The 15,787-nt window shown below is 40.2% G+C and overlaps 1 protein-coding gene across 1 annotated transcript in view; it reads right to left on the bottom strand.

The window, feature by feature from the left end:
• Positions 1-4,890: 4,890 nt before the first annotated feature.
• The window catches only part of STAG2 (STAG2 cohesin complex component), a 70,763-nt gene continuing 59,866 nt past the window's right edge, over positions 4,891-15,787 (bottom strand). The window contains exons 32-34 of the mRNA XM_060756397.2: positions 14,637-14,763; positions 14,017-14,094; positions 4,891-10,497 (exon numbers count right to left, since the gene is read on the bottom strand). Coding sequence (XP_060612380.2) covers positions 10,474-10,497; positions 14,017-14,094; positions 14,637-14,763 — 229 coding nt within the window. The 3' untranslated portion in view covers positions 4,891-10,473. The remainder of the gene's footprint in view (positions 10,498-14,016; positions 14,095-14,636; positions 14,764-15,787) is intronic.

The raw sequence follows: 15,787 nt of genomic DNA, 5'->3' as shown, positions 1-15,787 counted from the left end.
TTTGGACACAAGACACCTCTCAGGCCAACAAGTGACCATCACGCATAAAACACCGCAAAAGAGACTTAAAAAGCCACACCCCCCCCCCCAAAAAATACATTAAAACGCAGTCGCAAAACCAGATATATACACAAACACACATACATGAATATATATACACACATATATGCATATACACACACACAAAACACATACACAGAAATGGGGAAGGGAGGGAGGTAGGAAGGGAGGGAGGAAGGAGAGAAAGAGGGAAAGACAGAGGGAAGGAGAGAAGAAAGGAAGGGAAGGGAAGGGAGGAAGGAAGAAGAGAAAGAGGGAAAGAAGGAAGGAAAGAGAGAAGGGAGAGAGGAGGGAAGAAAGGAGAGAAGGGAGGGAGGGAGAAGGGAAGGAAGGAAGGAAGGAAGGAAGGAAGGAAGGAAGGAAGGAGAAGGAAGGAGAGAAGGGAGGGAGGGAGGGAAGGAAGGAAGGAAGGAAAAAAGGAGGGGAGGGGAGGAAAAGAAGGAAGAGAAGGAAGGAGAGAAGGAAATAAAAAAGTGAAAGAAGAAAGGAAAGAGAGAGGGAGGGAAGGAAGGAAGGAAGGAAGGAAGGAGAGAAAAAGAGGGAAAGAAGGAAGGAAGGAAGAAAGGAAGGTAGGAAGGAAGGAAGGAAGGGAAAGGATGGAAAGAGAGAAAGAGGGAAGGAGGGAAGGAAGGAAAGGAAAGAAGGAAGGTAGAAAAGGGAGAGAGGGAAATATAAAAGTGAAAGAAAAGAAAGAGAGACGGAAGGAGAGAAGGAAGGAAGGAAGGAAGGAAGGGAAAGGATGGAAGGAGAGAAAGAGGGAAGGAGGGAAGGAAGGAAAGGAAAGAAGGAAGGTAGAAAACAAAGGGAGAGAAGGAAATATAAAAGTGAAAGAAAAGAAAGAGAGATGGAAGGAGAGAAGGAAGGAAGGAAGGAAGGAAGGAAGGAAGGAAGGAAGGAACCAAAGAGCCAAGGAAAGGAGGAAAGAAACAGGAAAAGAAGGAAGGAAGAAGAAGGGAAAGAAGGGAAAGATGAAGTGAAAGGAAGAAGAGGGAAGGAAGGAAAGAGGGAGGGAAGGAAGAAAAGAGGGAGGGAAGGAAGGAGAGAAAGAAAGAATTAGAGAAAGAGGGAGAGAAGGTTGGCCACAGCCATCCGTGGCGTGTACAGTTTGTGTGTGTGTGTGTGTGTGTATTCCTGATACGTGTATTGACGCTAGGCAAACCTAATACAGAATCCCAGGCATCAAGTGCTGGGCCCTGTCATCCAGATTGCTGTAACAAAGCCGTTCTCCTTTGAGAGTGAGTCTCCATCACTTGATGCATTTTAGCTCACAGACTAAATCATACTTACGAAGTAAACACTTGTGGCAATCAATAAAACACTGCAGAGCACCTGCCAAACATATATATATATATATATATTTCTTTTTCGATCTCAGTCGTTTATTGTAAAGGGCTGTTTAGTCAATATGAGATTGAACGGCCAAGCAGTCGTTCCTTATTGCTTTTTTAAACACCGCCTTTAGCCATTGATTGGTGTGTGTTGTGCGACTGTTGTCTTCCAATCTGACGGTACAAGGCAAGACTTAAAGGTGAGAATTGCAGGCCTGTTCTCATTGATTGCAGACATTGGTTTCTCGATGTGCAGGCATACCTCGGTTAACAAAGCCTCTAAGGAAAAAAAATATCTCACTTAATAGATTCTCAGCTTTCCTTTTCCTCCTCTGTTTAGATAAGAGTTTGAGATACATTTGGGGTTGGGTTGCAGTAGACTTCCTACAATAATCAATGCAATATAATGCGTTGTCAAAGTTGGAAGGCGATTAGGTTTCTCGGTTATTAGACTGATATACCTGCCGTTAGGAACAAAGATATGCCAACAGCAGAATCATAGGGTTGGAAGGGATCTGGTGGGCCATCCAGTCCAACCCCATTCTGCCAAGAAGCAGGAAAATCGCCTTCAAATCACCCCCGACAGATGACCATCCAGCCTCTGCTTCAAACCCTCCAAAGAAGGATCCTCCACCACACTCCAGGGCAGAGAGTTCCACTGCTGAACAGCTCTCACAGTCAGGAAGTTCTTCCTCATGTTCAAGTGGAGTCAAACTGCATTAATTCTGCAGTGTAGAGGCACCCATGGGTTCAACAATATCTGGTGGGTGGCACAAGCTTTCATACTCCTTTCCTACAAAATCTTGTTGCCACTTTTGTAGAAACGGAAGCCACCGTTGTGTCCCATGCATTGAGGTTTTCCTCGCAAGGATGCCACCTGGTGGCTTTCATCAGAAAGAGTTCCACATAATAATTATAATTATAATTATTGTGTTGTCGAAGGCTTTCATGGCCGGAATCACTGGGTCGCTGTGAGTTTTCCGGACTGCCTGGCCCAGAAGCATTCTCTCCTGATGTTTCACCCACAACTATGGCAGGCATCCTCAGAGGTTGTGAGGTCTGTTAGAATCTAGGCAAATGAGGTTTATATATCTGTGGAATGTCCAGATATGTGGATGAAACGTCAGGAGAGAATGCTTCTGGAACATGGTCATATAGCCTGGGACTCACAGCAGCAGTTCCAAATTATTGTTTATATGTAGAATGAAAACATTTTACCACTTGATGATGAGCATGTGAGGCATTGTGCATGAGAAATGTAATGAACTTTTCAGTTTTGCCTCTCCAAAAACATTTGAGTCGCCCTCCTCTGGACACATTCCAGCTTGTCAATATCTCTCTCGAATTGTGGTGCCCAGAATTGGACACAATATTCCAGGTGTGGTCTCACCAAGGCAGAATAGAGCATGGGGAGCATGACTTCCCTAGATCTAGACACTACGACTCCTATTGATGCAGGCCAACATCCCGTTGGCTTTTTTTTGCTGTTGCATCACATTGTTAGCTCATGTTTAACTTGTTGTCCACAAGGACTCCAAGATCTTTTTCACACGTACTGTTCTCGAGCCAGGCATCATCGTCCCCCATTCTGGGCACATAGAAGGCTGGGCGACTTGGAAGGCACTGAACAGATTGTGCTCTGGGACCACGAGATGCAGAGCCAACCTTAAGAAAAGGGGCCACAAAGTGGAGTCCACGACATGCGAGTGTGGAGAAGAGCAAACCACAGACCACTTGCTGCAATGCACCCTGAGCCCTGCCACATGCACAATGGAGGACTTTCTTATAGCAACACCAGAGGCACTCCAAGTGGCCAGATACTGGTCAAAGGACATTTAATTGAATGCCAAGCTTGAAAACTTTTTCTTTTTAAAAAAATACAACACAGCTGTTCGGTTCGCTCCTGACATGATAAATAAATAACTAAATGGGTCCGAGCGTGGCACAGCAGGCACTCGCAGGAACACCTCAGCAAGCAAGAGTCCAAAAGTGGCAGGCTCAAACCCAGAACCTCAATCCATGGCTAATACCAAATGAGAGGGTCCCTCCTGGGCACACAGAAAATTGGGCGACTTGGAAGGCGCTGAACAGTGTGAAGAGCAAACCACTGACTACCTGCTGCAATGCAACCTGAGCCCTGCCACATGCACAATGGAGGACTTCCTTGCGGCAACACCAGAGGCACTCCAAGTGGGCAGCTACTGGTCAAAGGACATTTAATAGAATGCCAAGCTTGCAAACTTTGTTTTCTTTTTTCAAAAGTACAACACAGCTGTTTGGTTCGCTCCTGACATAAATAAATAACTAAATGGGTCCGAGCTTGGCACAGCAGGCACTCGCAGGAACACCTCAGCAAGCAAGAGTCCAAAAGAGGCAGGCTAAAACCCAGAATGTCAATCAATGGCTGATACCGAATGAGAGATTCCCTCTTGGGCACATAGTAGGCTGGGTAACTTGGAAGGCACTGAACAGATTTGCTCTGGCACCATGAGATGCAGAGCCAACCTCAAGAATTGGGAACACAAAGTGGAATCCACAACATGAGAGTGTGGAGAAGAGCAAACCACTGACCACCTATTACACTGCAACCTGAGCCCTGCTACTTGCACAATTAAGGACCTTCTTATAGCACCACCAGAGGCACTCCAACCGGGCAGGTACTGCTCAAAGGACATTTAATTGAATGCCACGCTTGAAAACTTTGTTTTCTTTTTAAAAAATACAACACAACTGTTTGGTTCGCTCCTGACATGATAAATAAATAACCAAAAGGGCTTAGCACAGCAGGCACTCGCAGGAACACCTCAGCAAGCAAGAGTCCAAAAGTGGCAGGCTAAACCCCAGAATGACATTTAATAGAATGCCAAGTTTGCAAACTTTGTGTATGTGTGTGTGTTTTTAAATACAATACAACTGTTTGGTTCGCTCCTGACATGATAAATAAATAACCAAATGGGTCTGAGCTTAGCACAGCAGGCACTCGTAGGAACACCTCAGCAAGCGAGAGTCCAAAAGTGGCAGGCTAAAACCCAGAATGACATTTAATAGAATGCCAAGTTTGCAAATTTTGTGTATGTTTGTGTGTTTTTAAATACAATACAACTGTTTGGTTCGCTCCTGACACGATAAATAATATTTCAGAGGAAGAAAGGAAGGAAGGAAGGTGGGAGAGGAGGCCATTGCATCATCCCTGGCTGAAGAAATTACTTAAGACCAATCATGATGGCATCACATCTCTACTTTAAATTATTAACCCAATTAGTGCTTTATTCACATTTTAAAAACTTGTACAATTTATTACAAATATAAAACAGTGCAGTTTTCCATACATTATCCCAAGTCTGAGACAAACACTTAAAAGAGACATGGAAAAAGCTTTTTAATTTTTTTTTCTTCTATCTTCTTCTTATAAACATAACATTTTGCACCATTCACACTCCTTTTTTTCAAAATTTTTCTTCCTCTACCCTTTTGATTCAAAAAGATCAAACTTACAACATACTGTAGGTTTATTTTTATTCAAAAAGTTACTTGTCTCAAGACATAAATACAAATCAGAAAACAGTACAATTAGGACAAAGAGAATGTGGAGGACGACAGGTTAAAGGTAAATATATAAAACGTCGTTTGTTTTGTTTTGTTTTGTTTTGAGTCTGAAAACGTAAAAGCGGCAAGAACTGCTTTTCCACAAAGAAAACGCTCCTTCCAAGAGGAAAAGGGGGTGGCGCGGGGAGCGGGGGAGAATCAACTTAAGTTTAAAATCATATATACAGTCCTCTCAGCAGTTCTATTTCGATGCAGTGGCGTCAAAGGAGGGAGGGAAATGATATAGAATAGGCAGTATTTTCAGACATGACTCTCAATGCAAAACGGAACTTATAGGCAGATCAGGCTCTCTGTTTGGGGAACCCATGATTTGTTTTTTTCCCAAAATATAGTTTTGTCGTTTTCATGATTCTATACAGAACGCATGGTTTATGGCTACCGCAGCCCAAGGTTTTGTTGGTTTTGTCATGGCCGGAACCACTGGGTTGCAGTGCGTTTTCTGGGCTGTGCGGTCATGTTCCAGAAGCATTCTCTCCTGACGTTTCACCCACATCTATGGCAGGCATCCTCCGAGGTTGTGAGGTCTGTTGCAAACTAGGAAAATGAGATTTATTTTTTTTGTTGTGAGAAACTGCAAGTCGCTTCTGGTGTGAGAGAATTGGCCGTCTGCAAGGATGTTGCCCAGAGGACGCCCGGATGAATTGATGTTTTTATCATCCTTGTGGGAGGCTTCTCATATCCCCGCATGAGGAACTGGAACAGATAGAGGGAGCTCATCTGTTGTTCTTTATTTACTGTTTTGATTTTGCACAGTAATGGGAGTTGTTACCTGGCCCTGACTGTTTCCCCGAGCAGGAAGCAGCCAGGCTTTGAAGCTACAAGGCTATTCAGTGCTAATCAAGGTGGCCAATTGCAATATTCACACTTGCCTCCAACAGACAAGAGTTCTTTCTCCCACTCTGGACATTATGCCACAGATACGTATACAGTCCACTTGCCTTACTTCCAACAGACCTCTAAGCAGATACCTTCACTGGTCTTCAGTCCTGCCGGCACAGGGTTTTAACCCACTGTGCCACCAGGGTCTCCCATGAGATGGGGTGAGCTCCCATCTGTCAGCTCCAGCTTCGCATGAGACACGAGATAAGCCTCCCAAAGGATGCCAAAACATCCAGGCGTTCTTTGGGCAACGCCCCTGAAAACAGCTGATTCTCTCACACCAGAAGCGACTTGCAGTTTCTCTGTGGAATGATGTCCAGGGTGGGAGAAAGAAAGAACTCTTGTCTGTTTGAGGTAGATGTGAATGTTGCCATTGGACACCTTGATTATCATTGAAAACAGGGGAATTCCAGACAGGAAACAATCAGGGCCAGCTAACAGCTCCCAACAAAGGATTCCCCCAGGCAGGAAGCAGCCGGGCTTTGAAGCTGTAAGGCCATTCAATGCTAATCCAGGTGGCCAATTGTGACATTCACACTTGCCTCAAGCAGACAAAGGTTCTTTCTTTCTCCCACCTTGGACATTAGGGATACCTATCAGCCCTTCTTGCCTCACAGGCATCCTCAGAGGTTGTGAGGTCTGTTGGAAACTAGGAAAATGGGATCGATATATCTGTGGAATAATGTCCAGGGTGGGAGAAAGAACTCTTGACTGTTGGAAGCAAGTGTGAATGTTGCAATTGGCCACCTTGATGATCACTGAATGACCTTGCAGCTTCAAAGCCTGGCTGCTTTATGCCTGGGGGGGACCCCTGGTTGGGAGATGTTACCTGGAATCCTTTATTGGGATGTGTTAGCTGGCCCTGATTATTTCTTGTCTGGAATTCCCCTCTTTTTTGAGTGTCGCTCTTTATTTACTGTCCTGATTTTAGAGTTATTTAATACTCGGAAGCCAGATTTTGTTCATTTTTGTGGCTTCCTCCTTTCTGTTGAAATTATCCATACTTGTGGATTTTAGTGGCTTCTCTGTGTAGTCTGACATGGTGGTCCAGTATTTCTGTATTCTCTAATAATATGCTAAACTCAATTTACAATCCTAGGCCACATAATCCAACCCACACAACTTTGTTGAACTTCAGTTGGCTTTGTAAATTACTGTGGATTTTAGATTTATGCCACGATATAACTCTTGTCTGAAACAGTCTGACCATGTTGGTTTAATTTACTGATGTTATGTTTAACTCACTGGTATTAGATTTAATTTGATGTTAGGTTTTTAACGCTGCTTTCATATGTGGGGTCTCTATGAGATTTTATGTCATTGTCTGTCTGTTTTAGGAAGGCATTGGATGCATGCCACTGTATGATGGAATCCGTCCTGAGTCCCTGCAGAGAGATAGAGTGGAATAGAATAAAGTTATCTTATTATATATTGCAGCCTCAAAGCCTGGCTGCCTCCTGCCTGAGGGAATCCTTTGTTGGGAGCTGTTAGCTAGCCCTGATTGTTTCCTGTCTGGAATTTCCACTGTTTTTTGAGTGTTGTTCTTTATTTACTCTTCTGATTTTGTACAGTAATGGGAGATGTTACCTGGCCCTGACTGTTTCCCGAGCAGGAAGCAGCCAGGCTTTGAAGCTACAAGGCTATTCAGTGCTAATCAAGATGGCCAATTGCAATATTCACACTTGCCTCCAACAGATAAGAGTTCTTTCTCCCACCCTGGACATTATTCCACAGATACATATACTGTCCACTCGCCTTACTTCCAACAGAACTCCAAGCAGATACCCTGACTGGTTGATTTTACAGCTGTAAGGCCATTCAAAGCTAATCAAGGTGGCCAATTCACACTTGCCTCCAACAGACAAGAGTTCTTTCTCCCACCCTGGACATTATTCCACAGATATACACTAAACCCCACTTGCCTACTTTCCAACAAACCTCACCACCTCTGAGTATGCCTGCCATAGACGTGGGCGAAATGTCAGGAGAGAATGCTTCTGGAACATGGCACACATCCCGGAAAACTAAACAGTGACCCATTTGTTGGTTCTGATTTCAGACAAAGGAAGAGGCTTTCAAAAAATGTTTAAAGTTTGTTGGAAGAACATTGTATTGCGAGCGTATTTTAAGGCGCATGGAATGATTAGGAAATAATAATAATATACCTTGAGAACTGAAGAGACAACTGACGAAAAGAGAGAAAGAAAGAGACATTATGTAATATATAAGTTAACGCTTCCTTTTGTTAAGTGATGTCTAGCTGCCTAAGCCTTGCAGAGTGGATGTCCAAATGCATGCGTGTTTAGAAAACTTGGGCCTTCCGGGTGTTTTGGACTTCAACTCCCACAATTCCTAACAGCCTCAGGCCCTTTCCTTTCCCTCTTCAGCTGTTGTATGTCAGCCCATGATTGTGTCTGATAATCATGTTGATTTTCATGATGGGAACGGGGATGATGCTCACGTTGACGTTCCTGAAGGGAATGAGGATGTTGATTCGGCTTCTGGCCCAGGGTCTGGGGATGAGAGGCCAGAGTTGCTACAAGAGCCTGAATGGAGTTTAAAAACAGGTCACAGAAGCCTAAGTTGCTGCAAGAGGATTCTCAAGACCCCGAGCTTGGGAAAGGCTTTTCATCGCAGTTCTCTGACCAGTTATCTGAGAATTGAGTTCATTTCGAGGCCCCAGGTGCAGGAGTTAATGAGGGGAGTGAGACCTTGAATAGGAAAATATGTTTCAGTAAACAGAGACAGCTCGGGCAGCAATTAAGACGCTCAGCCAGACTCCAACAGAAGTTAGTTGTGAAACCAAAATTAAGAAAGAATCCGTTCCTAGCTGTTTTGGAGTCAGGGCAGGGTTTATAAGTGATTTGTGAGACGTTGCTTTAGTTGAGGCAACGTCAGATTAACGTTAAGTTCCCTGCGTCAAGATCTACCTAGTTCATGTTTTTTCAATGGAATACACCTCTGTTCTGTTCATGGATTCAAGTGCCTATCGCTTCTGTTTTGTTCATGAATTCAAGAGTCTAGTTTCATGGATTTCTTTGGATTCTTTGTCCCTGTTTCCTTTTATATCGATTGGATGACTTTTTACTGTGGATGACTTTCTACTGCTTTGGCTTTTTATTATCTTAAATAAACTGCTTGCTGATTTTACCCAGCTGAGGGGGAAAAGGTAGAGGAATTATGGGAGTTGAAGTCCAAAACACCTGGATGGTCCAAGTTCGCCCATGCCTGGTTTAGAATGATTGAATCGTGAAAAACAAACCAAAACAAAAAAAATATATCACAAAATCTGATGTTTTAAAGCTTTAGCTTTCAAAGAATATTTTCACAGGAAGGGGGGGAGGGATGTCGAAGAAGAATTTCTTATCATCTGATTCAAATTTACATTACAGAGGAAATGTACTGTATATATAACCTGTTAGAAGTTATCATCGTTAACCTGAAGACTGCTTGCAAAGACAGAGATAGATAAAACAATATAAAATACAAATTTAAAAATCATTTTTTTAAGAGCATGAATTCCTCACGCTCATCTATTTTATTTTTTAAACATTGTTAAACTTTCAATATATTTCTGAAACCTCATAATTATTTTTATTTTAAGTTGGAATTTTTTTAAAAGTAAGAAAAAACTAAACAAACTGCGCAATTATAAAATCAGCACCAATTTATATATATATATACTTTTTTATTTAAAATTTAGACCCCCTATTCCCACACTCTAATAAGCTGTATATTTATTTTTTTTGTCGTTTAGATTTTTTTTTTCTGCAAACATACTACAATAAGCTTCTTTTATTTGGAGACAAAATACAGTGGCACTACTGGAAGGAAATTTCACAACATTACATTTTTGTTTTTGTATCTTAAAGGACAAGCAAACTCTCAGGGTTGTTAAATGGGTAAAGCGAGACTGACCTCAGTGCTTCCTGACAACAGTTCATGGTTCCTGGATACTTGTATGAATACATAGTTAAGTAAATATGGGTACGTTTTGTGTCGTCTTTATTATTTTTACGATCCTAAAATAGACGTCAACTAATCAGCTTGCACGTTATTAATTTCCATGATTATCCGAACTGGAACGACACCGCGATTGACCAGTATCTATCTCACCAAAAATGCTTCCGGCTTTTGCTTCTCTCCTAATTCTACAAATGACGTGTTATTAAGCCGCTTCGTTATTTCCACAATCGTCTAAGAAGAAGTCATTATTTGAATACATCCAACGGATTATAATTATTTAAAGGGACGGGGCTTGCAAGCGTCTCAAGCCTCTCCCCTAACAGCTATGAATCCCAAAAATGGCGGCACTGACTATGATTTGGAAAAGAAAAGTAATCTTACATAAATAAAATACTGGTTTTATCCCCAACAGAAACTATAGCTTATCCTCAAGTTGTTTACTTGTCCTTTATATGTTTCAGGCAAACAAAACTGCCCCTTCGATCAGCGCACTGGATCTTGTTTACGCACACCTTCTCCTTAGAGAAAAAAAGTCCTGTTCAGAATATTGACTGTATCTACCCCAATTTTTATTTTTGAAAATCTCTTCTTCCAAAACGACTTCACCGCGGAGTTGTTACATGCCGGGCTGGCATTAAAACATCGAGACTCCAAGAACCTAGAAGAGAAAAGGCGGGGGGGGGGGGGGGGGATATATACATTAAAGGAAACTGTGCTATGTTTTCCTCGTAAGCTTTACAAATATTATCAAACTTATATAACTGATAATATGGAACCACAGCAGATAACAGTGCCAAAGACAGGTAGCTAAAAGTAATTTCCCCCCCTGCTATTAATATTTATTTATTTATTTATTTGCGACATTTATGTGCCATCCTTCTCACCCCAAAGGGGACTCAGAGTGGCTTACAAGATATATATATATATATATATATATATATATACACACACACACACACACACACACACACACACACACACATACAATATATTATATTATTAGCATAGTACAATATCAGTACTATATATTACTATTTTGTACTATACCATTATATTGTAATACTAGCACTTTTTATCTCCTTACCCCTTGGTAATAACGCGTAAGACCACAGGCTTAAGTTTGGCCTGTGGGGGAAGGGTGATTGGGAAACTATGTTTTAATCTGTTTTATTGCATTAATATGTTTTAACTATTTTATAATGTGAAATGTTATATTTAGTATTTGTATGAATACTGAGACACTGAATTTTGTAAGCTGCTCTGATTCCCCTTCAGGGTGAGAAGAGCAGGGTAAAAATATAGTAAATAAATAAATACTAAGAGCAGGGTAAAAATATAGTAAATAAATAAATACTAGGAAAACTCTTAGCAATATGAGTTGCTATTATTATAATATCCTGTTATTAATATTTTAATATCCTGTTATAAATATTTATTTATTTATTTGCGACATTTATGTGCCGCCCTTCTCACCCCAAAGGGGACTCAGAGTGGCTTACACGATATATGTACATATAATATATTATATTATTAGCACAGTACAATATAAGTATTATATATTACTATAGCGTATTAAACCATTATATTGTAATATTATTAGTATTACATTTGATATAATATATAATTATAATATTGTATATTATTCGTATATAATACATATATAATACAACATTTGGAGAAAATATAAAAATAAACCCAAATTAAAAGATCTTTAATCTACCTTGAGTCCCCACCTGGGATAGAGAAAGGTGGGATATAAATATCGTAAATAAATTAGTTTACTGTTGTTATTATTTTGTAATTATGTCATATTGTTTTGATATATTTGCATTTGCTTGGGCATTGAATGTTTGACCTTTTTAAAATATTTAAACCACCCCCCTGAGTCCCCCTGGGGAGAGAGAGCAGTCTACGTATAAAGTTTTATTAGTATTTATTATTATACTACATATAAGGTTAGGGTGTCATCTAACCTGGGCCAGAGCGAGGGGGGGGAGGGGGGCAGGGGATAATTCAACCTTGTCTCCTGTGCTATGCTAATAATATAATATAATATAATATAATATAATATAATATAATATAATGTGATATAATATATTGTATATACATATAATATTTTATAATATTATAATGTAATGCAATATAATACTAATAATATATTATAATTATATATTTATATTATATGTAATATCAGTAATAATATTACAATATAATGGTATAGTACAATATAATAACATGTAATACTGATATTGTACTATGCTAATAATATAATATATTGTATGTATGTGTGTGTGTGTGTGTGTGTGTATATATATATATATATATTGTAAGCCACTCTGGGCCAGAGTGAAGGGGACATTTCTACCTTGTCTCCTGTGCTATGCTAATTATGTAATATAATATAATATATTGTATTATAATATTATAATGTAATATAATATAATACCAATAATAATATGAAATTATAATTACACATTTATATTACATGTAATATCACTAATAATATTACGATATAATGGTATAGTACAATGTAGTAACATTTAATACTGATATTGTACTATGCTAATAATAATAATATATTGTATGTATGTATATATTGTAAGCCACTCTGAGTCCCCTTGGGGGTGAGAATGGCAGCATATAAATGTCATAAATAAATATAAACAAATAAATCCGAAAGTCAAAGCGAGCATATGAGACTTTGGTAGAATAACTGACTCACTGCTGCCTCCGTGTGGTTTCACTCACGAACCACAGCTTTTCCAATTCAAAAGAAAGTAGTTTAGCAACTAATTGTCAAGAAACAGAGTACGTGTCTTACAAATAGGGTTATGAATGATTCTGAAAAGGACTCTGGCCATCATGTATCTATTTGCTGCATGACACGGTTTACCAAAACTGAAAAACGTCCGCTGGCAAATCTTCAAAGATTGTTTATTAGATCCTAACTTAATATATCTATATAAATAAAAATGTAATGTTTAATGTATTGTCAAAGGCTTTCATGGCCGGAATCCATGGGTTGCTGTAGGTTTTTCCGGGCTATATGGCCATGTTCTGGAGGCAATTTTTCTCCTGACGTTTCGCCTGCATCTATGGCAAGCATCCTCAGAGGTAGTGAGGTCAGGCGAAACGTCAGGAGAAAAATTGCCTCCAGAACATGGCCATATAGCCCGGAAAAACCTACAACAACCCAATGTAATGTCTGTTTGTGGAATTAGCAGAACTCAAAAACCACTGGACGAATTGACACCAAATTTGGACACAAGACACCCAACAACCCAATACATGTCCTTCACTCAAAAAAATTGATTTTGTCATTTGGGAGTTGTAGCTGCTGGGATTTATAGTTCACCTACAATCAAAGAACATTCTGAACCCCACCAACGGTGGAATTGAACCCAACTTGGCACACAGTTCTCCCATGACCAACAGAAAATGCTGGAAGGGTTTGGTGGGCAGTGTCCTTTGGTTTTGGATTTGTAGCTCACCTACATCCAGAGATCACTGTGGAGTCAAATAATGATGGATGTGGACGAATCTCTACACAAATACTCAACATGCCCAAATGTGAATGCTGGTGGAGTTTGGGGAAAATAGAATCTTGACATTTGGGAGTTGTAGTTGCTGGGATTTATAGTTCACCTACAATCACAGAGTATTCTGAACCCCACCAACGATAGAATTGGGCCAAACCTCCCACACTGAACCCCCATGAGGGCAACAGCAACGCGTGGCAGGGGACGGCTAGTGAGATAATATAAATGGGGAAAAAACAAGACCATCAAAGTTCTAATTGAATGTATATATTAAGTCAAGGAAACCAATGCACATCTTTTTAAACTGACGAGAGTTGTAGTGAAGTTCTGCAAACATAGAACAATACACCCTGCTTTTCTCCCATATGGAAGCTAAAGCAAATGTTATGCATGCAAAATAAGACTTTTTAACACTTGCTAAAGAGACGCTTGCCCTAGACCACACATGGGCAAACTTAAGCTCTCCAGGTGTTTTGGACTACAACTCCCATAATTCCCAACAACTGGTAGGCTTTTAGGAATTATCGGAGTTGAAGTCCAAAACACATGTAAGGCTGAAGTTTGCACATGCCTGACGTAGACAATAAACCTGTGACCACCAACTATTCTAACCCAATGTTTTAGATCACGTGACTTACAGACTCGTCCATGATTGATGCAGGATCAAAGAAATCCGGCTTGAGCTCTGTCCTTTCTCTCCTGTTCTTTGAAGGTGGCTAGAAAAGAAACCAGATAGGCCCACATTACATTCATATTTTTCCTTTATTATTTACTTAGCTGGTTCCAGATTAAAAGAAATTGCCTATCCGTTTTCCCACCCAGTACAAAACCTGTAACAGTAACAACAATAACACTAGTTTTGTTCCTGAGTTATTAATGTCATTTCCTCATTGGTTTTATCATAAAAACATAAGAAAAAGTTTATTAAACTGCAAAACATTTGTTTCTGCAGGAGGGACATCCTGCTATAGCACATTTGGTTTTGGTTTTGCAATGAATATCTCATCACTGAGTCTCAATCAATCAATCAAGTTTGTGGCTGACACAAAAATGACGTTTCTGGAGTAAAACGACGACTTTCAAAGTCAGGACCGCACAATTAAAAAGGAAATAATACTTCCAAAACAGGAACAGAACAATTTTTTCAAAATTTGTGACATAGTGTAATAATAGTTGTGCTTTACAACCTATTGTTTAGTAATACAGCCCATCTCAGGAAGACATTTGAGGAAAGCCTGAAGCAACTTATTTTCCTTACTAGATCTATGTCCATGGTGTCGAAATCCATGCCTTCGTTGAGATCCTCAATGCGCCCTTCTGATGACATCATAACATCTTCGACAATTGGCTCCTCGTCGTCTTCCATTAGGCTTGAGCCACGTCGACTGAAGGAATAACGTGAATATAGAATCCCGCTTAGTTATACAGTACAGACACCTGACATATCCATGCAAATGCATTCCTAGTAGGCATGGGTAGAGTTGCTCGGATAACTCGTTGCTCGTAATAATTTCGTTAAAATTACCTTTTTGAATTGATATCAAAACTTTTTTAAAAAATGGAAATCCCTTTGCCAATCTGAAGCTTTTTCTGCCATTTTTGTTACGACTCAGGAAGTGAGTCGGAAATTATTCAGCTTGTCCCCGCTTCTGGTCCCTGCCTCGGCTCAAGCCAGAGAAGCCAGATTTAAAGCCAGATAAGCCAGTTTTAAACCAGAGAAGGAAGGAATTTCCTGACCTTGGCTCAAGCCAGAGAAGCCAGTTTTAAACCAGAAAAGGGAGGAATTTCCTGGCATGGGCACAAGCCAAATAAGCCAGTTTTAAAGCCAGAGAAGCCAGTTTTAAACCAGAAAAAGAAGGAATTTCCTGGCATGGGCACAAGCCAGAGAAGCCAGTTTTAAAGCCAGAGAAGCCAGTTTTGAACCAGAGAAGGAAGGAATGTCCTCCGTTTGCTTTTCCCCACGTCTGGAGTAAAACAACTACTTTTAAAGTAAAGACCAACCATTGAAACAGGAAATAATACTTTCAAACCATTAACAAAAGGATTCAGAAGTCTTGGGAAAAGTTTGGATAATTTTTTTCTGTGAAAATCAGAATTGACTTTAGAATTGAACCACCAGCACCCCCTACATCTGAAACGAGTTTTGAACCTTTTTTTTTTTTTTTTTTTGGATCAACCAAGCATAATTCCTAGTTAGGTTGTTGTAGGTTTTTTGGGCTGTATGGCCATGTTCTAGAAGCATTCTCTCCTGAAGTTTTGCCTGCATCTATGGCAGGCATCCTGAGGTTGTGAGGTTCAGCCCAAAAAACCTACAACAACCCTGTAATTTTGGCCATGAAAACCTTCGAAAATACATTCCTTGTTAATTCTCATCCTGAAGTTTTAAAGACAAACCTGCCAATCAATTGC

The sequence above is a fragment of the Anolis sagrei genome, chromosome 10, assembly GCF_037176765.1.
Source record: "Anolis sagrei isolate rAnoSag1 chromosome 10, rAnoSag1.mat, whole genome shotgun sequence".
NCBI lineage: Eukaryota > Metazoa > Chordata > Lepidosauria > Squamata > Dactyloidae > Anolis > Anolis sagrei.
This window is presented reverse-complemented; position numbering and strand designations above follow the sequence as displayed.